At 52.2% G+C, this 10,839-nt stretch overlaps 2 protein-coding genes across 3 annotated transcripts in view; one reads left to right on the top strand and one right to left on the bottom strand.

The window, feature by feature from the left end:
* The first annotated feature begins 11 nt into the window (after positions 1 to 11).
* The window catches only part of ap1g2 (adaptor related protein complex 1 subunit gamma 2), a 30,187-nt gene continuing 19,359 nt past the window's right edge, over positions 12 to 10,839 (top strand). The window contains exons 1-7 of one of the 2 annotated variants that reach the window (XM_080777190.1): positions 12 to 125; positions 1,053 to 1,272; positions 2,248 to 2,372; positions 3,662 to 3,803; positions 9,234 to 9,330; positions 9,729 to 9,805; positions 10,714 to 10,809. In XM_080777190.1, the coding sequence (XP_080633316.1) occupies positions 1,072 to 1,272; positions 2,248 to 2,372; positions 3,662 to 3,803; positions 9,234 to 9,330; positions 9,729 to 9,805; positions 10,714 to 10,809 (738 nt within the window). In that variant the 5' untranslated portion in view covers positions 12 to 125; positions 1,053 to 1,071. Of the gene's footprint in view, positions 144 to 1,052; positions 1,273 to 2,247; positions 2,373 to 3,661; positions 3,804 to 9,233; positions 9,331 to 9,728; positions 9,806 to 10,713; positions 10,810 to 10,839 lie in introns of both variants that reach the window. The other variant, XM_080777191.1, reaches the window with a different exon arrangement.
* On the bottom strand, positions 4,781 to 9,100 carry LOC308325361 (nuclear pore complex protein Nup160-like; the record flags this gene model as incomplete). Its single annotated transcript, XM_080777845.1, has 1 exon — positions 4,781 to 9,100. The coding sequence occupies one exon, from the start codon at positions 9,098 to 9,100 to the stop codon at positions 4,781 to 4,783; it is 4,320 nt and encodes a 1,439-aa protein (XP_080633971.1).

The following is a 10,839-nucleotide window of genomic DNA, read 5'->3' as shown; positions in this document are numbered from 1 at the left end:
CTACTGTCCCACTCACTGTAGGCTTCATACAGCCAGCCAGCAGTCTGTCTGTCGACGGCTGAAGCTCTGCTCGATTCTTTAAATTCATTTTAACATCTTGAACATATCGGGGCTGCAGACATCAGGTACGTTTATTTAATACGGTTCCTTTTTTAGTTATAGTTCCTTCCTTCCCGAGGAATTTTCCCCCTGCCTCCTTCCTCCCTCGATCAATGGAACTGTCAAGCTAGCTTATAACGTAGCCTGTAGGCTAGCTTGCTTTGACAGCATAGATATAGATGCTGCCTGGGTTCATTTCTCTCTCTGTCTGCTGCTGTTTTCCCCATTGATTGATTATGAAGTTGAATAGCTTCTTTTAGCCAACTTTGTTCTGCTAGCTGTTCCTGCTTCATAAGCATGTTTAAGCTGTCTTATATCTTTTGCATGGCGGCGGCTGCTGCTGTGTGTGAATGAGCCTCCAGTAGAAATTAAGCTGCCTGCCACCATGGCTGACTGACTTCTTTGCCGATCACTTATTTGTGTTCAATAGTATTGCTTTGCTGTTTTAGTATAAATGTCAGGTTGTTGTAAGGCTGTTATTATATTAGAAAACACTCGCAGACGCCCCTTCTATCTAGCAAGTATAAAACAATAGCCGATACCTTTCAATCATGCAAAGTGCACTTTGTTGTTGTTGTTTTGTTTTTTAGACATAACTACTGTTCTGGATGTTAATACTGGCTTTATGCCTGTCTGTATTATAGGCCTATATTAGAAACACTAGCAGCCCTTATCTAAGAAGTATAAAGACAATATAGCCTACATTTCAATTACTTTTTTGTTTGTTTTTTAGACATACTGTAACTATACACACTGTTCTAGATGTCAATATATAGGCTACTTGCTTTATGCCTGTATATGTCATATATCATATGCATATCCATTTAGTTGTCTTTCAACATTTTCCCAACATTTCCACCCCTCATTCACTCTCTGTGTCTCTCTCTCTCTTTTCTCTCACACACACACACACACACACACACACACACACACACACACACACACACACACAGAGAGAGAGAGAGCAGCAGCATGTCTCCATCAGTGCGTCTGCAGGAGATGATCAGGGTGATCCGCTCGGCCAGGACTCAGGGCGAGGAGCGGGGTGTCATCCAGAGGGAATGCGCCGCCATCCGGGCGCAGTTCAGGCAGGCCGACAACGGAGGGCGCTCTCACAACCTGGCCAAGCTCCTCTATGTGCACATGCTGGGTTACCCTGCTCACTTTGGTCAGGTGAGGGGGATTTACTGGCTGGCTGGCTGACTGACTGGTTGGTTGCTTACTGGCTGGCTTACTGACTGACTGACTGGGCTTACTGACTGGCTGGTTGGCTTGCTGGCTGGCTGACTGACTGACTGACTGGTTATCCCACCTCCTACTTTGTCTGGCTCATTGTCAACCTTTTCATGCCCTGACCCCCCAACATAATCGTATTTGAACTGGGGACCCCACAACATAATCGTATTTGAACTGGGGACCCCACAACATAATCGTATTTGAACTGGGGACCCCACAACATAATCGTATTTGAACTGGGGACCCCACAACATAATCGTATTTGAACTGGGGACCCCACAACATAATCGTATTTGAACTGGGGACCCCACAACATAATCGTATTTGAACTGGGGACCCCACAACATAATCGTATTTGAACTGGGGACCCCCCAACATAATCGTATTTGAACTGGGGACCCCACAACATAATCATATTTGAACTGGGGACCCCACAACATAATCGTATTTGAACTGGGGACCCCACAACATAATCGTATTTGAACTGGGGACCCCACAACATAATCGTATTTGAACTGGGGACCCCCCCAACATAATCGTATTTGAACTGGGGACCCCACAACATAATCGTATTTGAACTGGGGACCTCCCATTCTGACAAGCACTTGGAATTGTAGTGCTAGTAGTGGTTGAGCTAATACATTCAGTTTGACTCCACAGATACATATAAATATTCTAACGAGCTCACAACACCTCGCATTCCGCTTTTCTAGATGTGGCCGATGTTTGACCAGTTTTTATAGTATAGTTTGTTGATTACTTTCACTTACTTTAATCTTAGTTCTTTTCTCTTCTTTCTTCTTTCGGACGGCTGTCTGGAAGTTACAGCTTTGTTGCCTCATTATCGGCCCAACATCTGTCTTGAGAATACGTTTTGCTCAGTGACTAAAAGCTTCTATCCTTTTGTCTCAGATGGAGTGTGTTCGTCTGATAGCCAGTCCTCGCTACAGCGAGAAGCGCGTGGGTTACCTGGGAGCCATGATGCTGCTGGACGAGAAGCAAGACGCCAGCCTGCTCATCACCAACTCCATCAAGAAGTAAGGACGGGATGAAGGGCGTTCAGGAGACAGGCAGACAGGGCTCAGAGACAGACAGACATTCTAGGTCTAGGACAATCGGATTGAGATAATCTGGCTGTGTGGGAAAGAGGCCAGATGAGAGAATTAAGTCAGGCAAACGTCAAATAATCAGCTATCGCAAAATAATCTCACCTAGAAATGCACTCTGTCGAGGTGTAGCACGCAAATACAGCTTCTGTTCTAAAATCTAAATCCTTTAGAAATTTAAAAAATAGTCTTCTAAATCCTGACAGCTTTCTGAAATACCTATGTTTCTGCATCAGTGGTGCTCAATATTTCATGTCAAAGACCCCAAAAATTATATGTATTTGGCCACCGACCCCCATTTGAAAATATGTTATTCCGGGAACCCCTCAGAAGCAAAGATTTGTATTAAAAACGTTGGCTCTGAAAGAATATATATTCCAAGACTTTTCAAAAATAGCAGATCTACAAGCTCTTAGCGCGGCACTCGCCCAGAATGGTTAAAAGTATTCAATCATCAAGGAAGAGAAAGAAAGAACGTCTGCCCACCAGTTTCTAGAGCTCCGAGACTTACTTTATTTAGAGGAAAACAATGTGTTGCCTTGAACTGGGGACCCCTGCAGATGTGCGGATGTTCTTTGTTGCCTTGAACTGGGGACCCCCGTGGATGTGCGGATGTTCTGTCTCTTCCTTGATGTTTGCCTTGATGTCTGACTTCCAGCACCTGGCCTAAATAAATATAGGCATTGAGATGTGCACACAATCTTCCCTGCAAAGTATTCAATCAATCAATCAATTCCTTATTCTGAAGACATGGCATTCTGTATTGTCATGGCCGTGACTGTGTGGGGTGCATACTTAGTTTAGACTAGTCATTGGTTAGACATGGGTTAAGGTTAGGTTTAGGTGTGCTGCCCCGTGAGAGGTTAGGTTTTACGGTGAGGGTTTGAGATAGGTTGTAGTTGTAGTAGGACTAATGACTGGTCTAACCAATGACTAGTCTAAACCAAAAACTGTCTAAACTAAGTACTGCACCCGCCTGTGTTCCCTGTCGCAGTGACCCGGCCCACAGCAGTCAGTATGTCCAGTCTGTATTGTCATGGCCGTTGCCTGTGTTCCCTGTTTCAGTGACCTGGCCCACAGCAGTCAGTATGTCCAGTCGCTGGCTCTGTATTCTGTATTGTCATGGCCGTGCCTGTGTTCCCTGTTTCAGTGACCTGGCCCACAGCAGTCAGTATGTCCAGTCTGTATTGTCATGGCCGTGCCTGTGTTCCCTGTTTCAGTGACCTGGCCCACAGCAGTCAGTATGTCCAGTCGTTGGCTCTGTGCACGCTGGCCTGTATGGGTTCCGCTGAGATGTGCAGAGACCTGGCTCCAGAGATCGACCGGCTGCTCCACTCCTCCAACTCCTACATCAAGAAGAAGGTGAGCAACGCCTACAATTCAGACGTTTTGTAGTTCCCAAACGTTTTCATGCCAAGGACCCCCAAATTGACACTCGTTACTACTAGCCCGTGGACCCCCATTTGAAAATGCATGCCAGGAACCCCCATAAGTAAAAAATAAGAAAAGGGCTGCACACTCGTAGCCACGATGCTGTATATTTATTAAGAATCCAACGTTTCCAAATGCCTCCCGGTTTTGGGGGGGGAACGCAAGGGGGGACCTTTCAGAGTAAAATCTGCCACATCTTCTGGCACTCTAGCGCCTTTATTTAGAAAGATCCCAATCACGTTTTGTTGCTCTCAATCCGATTCCGATCATTTGATTGTGAGTATCTAGCGATATCGATTTTTTTCCCCGCCTGCCTACCAATGATATCGCTGGTTGGCCACTGCCAAACAGTGACATCATTGGCAGGCAGGTTTGGTCATTTCAAACAAGTATTTTTAGGAAGGGAAAGGTTGTAGTAGTTTCTATTGGCTTGGAATCCCCATCGATTATGTCATTGGTTGGTTACTTTTTTTTACTTTTCGTTCTTTTTACCCCGATTTAGTCGCTATGCCAATTGATTCCGTCCTACTCCTCCCGTATGACCTGCAGTGACTATTAATTGCCCCAGTCCCTGCCCCGCATCCCTCCCTCCAACATGGGCTACTCTGCGAGAACGGATGAACCACAGTGAATTTGAACCCACTACCGCGGTGGTGGGCACTGGGCAGGCCCGAGTGCCCTGTATGCCGGGCAGGCAGGCTTGTGTATGTGTAGACGGAAATATTGCCGTTTTTATTATGAACATTAGCGGACTAATTCTGTGACGATAAGGTTGAAAGGAGAGAAGTGCTCCTTCAGGAATCGTACGCAGGTACAGACTAGACAAGATTAGGCTTTCAGTCACCAAAGCCAACAGCTTCCACTCATAAAGTGAATATTTTAAATGTAATTTTGTATGTGTTTTTTATTTAGTTTTTATTCATTTTTACAGAGATGTTTGTAGAGTGAGCGTCTTCGTGAGAAGCCACCGTACAGGACAGGTTGTGTTTGTCCCTCGTCCTCCACTGCTTGGCCTCCTGGTGGACGGAGCCGGCGGTGCGCGCACGCTCCGCCTCCAGGACCTTCAGCCTGGACGTCTTCTCCACCAGCGTGTGGTACTCGTCCAGCTTGTGCCTCAGGCTGTCGTGGAGGCCGGCGTTGGCCTGCGTCTTGCTCAGCGCCTGGAGGAGCTGGTCTATCGCCGTGTACGGCAGCCACACCGGCGGCGCCGCGGCCGAGAGGGGTTTCCCCGTGCCACCGAAGCACTGCGGACCCTTCCCCAGGAGAGCGTCCACCAGCGCCAGCGCCAGCCCCGCCGCCTCCGACAGGAGGTCGTAGTTCAGGTAGAGTCGCAGCAGAGCGGCCGCGTCCGCTCTCTTGTAGGCGTCGACCAGCCAAACGGGCAGGGAGACGCCGTGCGCGAGGAGCTTGCCGACGACACAGCGGTGGTGCTGGGCGCTCGGGGACGAGTGTCTCTCCAGGTAGGACTCGAGCAGCCGCCACGCCTCCTCCGTGGCGCTGGACGTCTTGGCGGTGACGACGGTCGACGGCTGGTTGGCAGCCAGCCAGGTCCACGTCTCGTTCTGATACTCGTCTCCTCCGTACTGAAGCTTGATGCACTTAAAGGCCAGTCCCTCGAAGACGGGAGTGAGGGGAAGCTTGAACGTCTGGCAGAGGGAGAGGGCACAGTTATACAGCCCTTTCTGGACCAAAAGAGACACCATTTCCACGGCGGAAGCGCCGCCTGAAATGGCGAGCTGAGAGGGGTGGTGCTGTGTCAGCGTGAGGCGACTGCGTGCCAGCATGTACTCCTTCTCCAGGTCTTTCAGCTCCAAGATGTCTATCTGACGCCTCGCGGAACCATCTGCGAGCTCTCCGTCTCCGCGGTTGGTTTTTGGTGACGCGCTCGGCGGCCATTCATGCGTGGCTCCGGAGGCGGGCTGGGCGATCCACGCGTATTCGGGCCTGACGAGGCGCAGACAGTTGAGGCCGGCCAGATAACAGCTGACCTGCTTCCGGAGGCCTTGCTGTGTCTTCAGCTCCCTGCCCAGGCGCATGCCCACCTCAAACATCACCGTGCCCGCTTTCCTGTAGTTGTGTCTGTTGATGTGGAAGGCGTACAGCAGCTCGTAGTAGCTGTGAGACACGAGGTCCGCCGTCCTGGCCCGGGACTCGATGATGCTGACCACCTTGTCGTGGAGGTTGACGTAGGAGAAGTGGACCAGGTCGTGGAGCTGGGAGCGCTCGCACAGCACCACCACCAGCTGATGCAGACAGTCCAGCTGCCGGCTGGAGTCGGGGTTCTGCGTGAGGGCTTCGTAAGCCTGGCTGTTGTGTCCCAGGTCCAGCTGGTGCTTGAAGATACGGGTCCAGATAGCGGCCTGGCTCTGGACGTCATCACCAGCCTCTGTGTTGGCTATGGTGGCCAACTGGATGACCAGCTCCGAGTGGCCCATGTGCTCCAGCAACTGCAGCACCTTTTCGTAATATCGTAGCCTGGGAGGCAAGGCGGCATCCTCGTCCTCGGTCGCTGTCAGTCTCTTGAGAAATGTCTCCTTCTCCAGCTTCTCCTTCTCCACCTCCATTGATGCTTCCCGGAAGCACTGCAGCGCCTCGTTGCCCTCTCCGTCGACCAGGGAGCACAGTCCCAGCACGAAGCGACAGGAGCCCACGTTCACCCGACACCAGGGCTCCGTCAGCCTCACATACTCCCGTAGGTGAGCGTATTGGCCGTTGGCCATCAGACACTCTGGGAACTGGAAGCCCCCGTTACTGGGCCACAGGAGCTGTGCTAGCACGTTGACGATGTTGGACGCCATGTGGGGCCAGCGGAGCAGCGCCTTGCCCACTGTGGGGCTCTTCTGCTGGGTGTAGACTTTGGATATGATGGCCCTCCTAGCCACAGTCTGGTAGAACAGCTCCACCACTGTCTGACGACAGTCGACGGGCGGCGGGTCCGACAGCCCCAGGACGGACAGCTGCTGCCAGTGGGCGTTCATCTTGTCCCCGGGAACGGAGGACGCCAGGCTCTGGCTGAAGTGTTTGAGGAGGAGGTAGGAGGAGAGGAGCTGAGAGTTGCGGGGGATCAGTGTCTGTTGGATCTGCAGCAGCTGTTCACCTCCACCCGGAATGACAGCGTCTCCCAGACGGAGGTATAGCTTCTGCAGGACGAGCAGGTCCCGAAGGAGCAGGGCTCTGGTCGTAGCCATGTGACCGAGAGCCTGACACAGCACGGTCACGGCGGTGGTGCTGCCGTACAGCCGATCGTTACGACCCGGTGCCGGGGGCTCCTCGTCGATCTCCTCTGTATCCGTCTCTAGGTCCACCGCGCTCAGCAGGACGGACACGGCCAGCACGGGGAAGCGAACGAACTGCAGTTTCCCCTGGATGTCACTTATGATGTCGTTGTCGTGGTCGTTGGCCAGCAGGTCGTCCAGGACCAGCTCCGTAGCCGCCTCGGGCGACTGTCGACGCTCCGCGACGGCTCTCTCCATCTCGCTGGCCGCGCCCCCCGCCACGGCGTCGCTCAGCAGATGCAGACACTGCACCAGCCGCAGCACGTCGAGGCTCAGCTCGGCGTCTTCGGTTATGTTGCACTTATTCTCCGAGAAGAGGCGCTTGCCTTTGGAGAGATACAGCTGGTCCGCCGCGAAGCACGGCAAGAGGAAGGACACAAAGCCCTTCTTGAGCAGGCGGACGGCGGCGGTGTGGGGGCTCACGGTCAGGGCCAGGGGCGTGGCCAGCGCCTCCTGGTACTGCAGACAGCAGGCGTAGAACTGGGACCAGAACACCACCTGCCGCTGACGGTACTCCTCCTGGGAGGACTGGCGCTCCGTCACGCTGCTCTGCACCTGATCCTCCACCAGCGCGGCCACCTCTCTCTTCAGGCTCTCCCGGGGCATGTCGGCCGTGTCCTCGCCGCCTCGTCCGTAGATCCGCAGTGCGTTAACGACGGCGGAAGCCGTGAAGCGAAGCGGGGAGAAGAGCGCCTCCAGGTAGGTCTCTGTGGGATCTTCGTCCGCTCCGATATGGACCTCTTCCTGTGGCGGAGGCTGAACAAAGACCTGGTTCCACCCGTCTGCATACGCGTTATGTTCGTAGCCGATGTATTTAACCACGGTGGCGTTCGCGTCGTCCACCCACAGACCCCAGATGTCAGTGGAGGTCAGAGCGAAGTCCACCAACGGCTCCTGTGTGGCGAAGAGGGTGGAGACGTGATCCAGACGGTACCGAAGGTCCTCTGCGACCACCAGCCGCAGCACGGTGAACTGTTCTCTCCGAGGGACGGCCAGGTAAACGACGGCAAGGAGCCCCGTGGCGGACGAGAGCAGACGCAGCCTGTGACCCTGACACGAGACCTGCTTCTCCCCCTCCTCACAGACGGGCATGATGTACCCCAACATGTCCGCCTCCAGCAGACACGTCCGCTCTCTCAGGGACCACATGCGTAGGTGGTGGTCCCGGCAGAGGGCAAAGACCACCGTGTCGTCCCCCAGCTCCCGGGCGGCCAGACTGAGGGCCGAGTCGCCGGGGCTCTGCTGCCCGCCGCCTCGGAGGGCCACGTTTATCCAGCCGGTCAGGCTTTGCATCAGCGTAGCGCCTCTCCTCAGCACCACAGACGAGGCGCTCAGCCCCTGCGAGTCGTCGCGGGGCGGCAGGGTGATGACCAGGACCCCTCCGGCCGGCGAGGCCACGGCGTACCGGGCCGCGCCCTGGCGGTCGAGCCACGCCGCGGAGGCGCTGGGACTCGTCCCCGTCCGGGCCCCGGCCCCGGCCTGGACGGGGATAAAGGCGTGGTTCGGCGGGCCCTGCAGGTCCCACAGGCGCTCGCCCACGTCGGTGAAGATGGACGCGGGCGCGCGGAGCCCTCTGGGATGAGGCAGCGGCAGTCTGTGGACGCTCCGGTGGGTGGTGATCAGGACGGTGACGTTGTCTGCGGTCTCCTGGACGGACACGCCGCTGGGCAGCACGGCGCAGTGGCGGAACCGGATCTTCACGGCGTTGTGGGTCAGGTCGACGTCCAGAGACGTCTCCACCAGCCATACGCTGTCCCCTGACGTGGACCATTGTACGGATCTGTTGCTGGTGACGGAGAGCTGTTCACCGCTCTGTTCATAGTGGAAGCCTCCGGCACTGTCTGGGAACCGGACCCCGTCAGACGGGGCATCTAGAACTTGGTTTAGTTCTATTTCCGGGAACCTGTGTTTTTCCCTCTCAAAGTTGCATACTTCTGTAAAGCTTCCCTCCATTTTTTTCGCTCCTATTGACCCTTTCGAGCGGTTTCGGCTAACCGAATCTACTTTACCCCATGGCGTTTCTGTGACATCATCATTATGTCACGATTCTGATGATGTCACTATGTGATCACTGTTGTTGTTCTAGGCTGCTCTGTGTGCCGTTCACATCGTGAGGAAAGTCCCTGAACTGGGAGAGCTCTTCACGCCTGCTGCCCGCACCCTGCTGTCAGAGAAGAACCACGGTATGTTGAGAACATAGACATTATATAAACACTAGATGGCGCAAGGTGTCCACCAGCGGCCATCTTGCTTACATAGCTGGTGATCAGCTCAAACAAAAATACTCTTAACACGCTCAAATCTTGACGGATTTACAAACATAAACATTATTAAAAACGTTATCAGCGTGGCTATGATTCAGGATGCTTATCTGCTTAATGTTATTTCACATGAAAGTCCATTATAAGTATCTCTGACATTTATAACAAACAACTGTTTGACAATCGGTTGAAAATATTATGGCATTATGTATGTGTAGTAGAAGTATTATGATGTGACATGAAGTGTTTCAACGAAGCCTTTCTGATCAGTCGTGTTTTACACTACTAATATAATATGGTTCGGTACCACTCTTTTGCAGGCGTGTTACACGGTGCCGTTATTCTGATCACAGAACTGTGCGAGAGGAACCCGGAGACACTGGAGCGGTTCCGAAAGGTACAGAGAACGTGTACACACACACACACACACACACACACACACACACACACTAGTTTACTAGTCGACTAGTAAATCCACTAGTCGACCTTGCTGGTACTATAGTTGATTAAAAAAAATGTTTATTTTTTTAATTATTTTTCCCCCCCCGATTTTGTAGGCCTCAAGATCAGATTATAGTTAGTCACCATGTACACAGCTTTTAAATGTACAAATATTTATTTCCAATAAAACAACAAAAAAATATTTTTTTTTTACATAATAGGTAGTTAAACAACTAGTAAACTAGGCAACTAGTCAACTAGTAAAAATGACTAGAATTCTACCACAGGTCGTTTCGAGGAAGCAATCTGATTGGTTGAAACAGCCTTCTAGCCGGTGGTTAAACCAGCACCGTTCACCACCTAATCAAAACAAAGAATTCAGCTGCTCTGTTCTCCCAGAGCGCTAGCAAACTCGGTGGCTAGGCTAACTAGCTTCTTGGGACATTTGTGGTCGTAGTGACTACATCTGTCAAATATATATTCTTTCAGCGATTTTCTTAGTTTTAAGGGTAATGTGGTAAAATTGCAATATTACACGAGAGGGTGTGGGTTAACGTGATTATTGCCACTTCAGTGATGCTTGCAGAACTCGACTCCGTCTCGTTCCTGACCGCATCACTGTCGTGGCAATAATCACGTTAACCCACACCCTCTCGTGTAATATTGCTTAAGTGAATGCCCTAACACACACACACACAATTTATCAATTCAATATTATACATTTATGGGTCACTCGGATGGCTCAGCTGGCCCGAGTCCCGAGTTAGATTTCCACCTCTGGACCTGCTTTCCTTTACTGTCTTTCTCTGGTTCACTGTCAGGCATTTGTAATAATCTCTCTTCACATGTGTCCTGGTACCACAGGCGGTGCCAGACCTGGTCCAGATCATGAAGGGCCTGGTGATGTCGGGGTACTCTCCAGAACACAATGTGGCAGGGATCAGTGACCCCTTCCTGCAGGTCAGTCTGGTCTCTGCAGCCGTTCCTTCA

The sequence above is a fragment of the Protomyctophum bolini genome, assembly GCF_963924005.1.
Source record: "Protomyctophum bolini genome assembly, chromosome: 12".
Taxonomy (NCBI): Eukaryota; Metazoa; Chordata; class Actinopteri; order Myctophiformes; family Myctophidae; genus Protomyctophum; species Protomyctophum bolini.
Note: the sequence above shows the minus strand (reverse complement) of the source record. Positions and strands in the feature narration are given on the sequence as shown.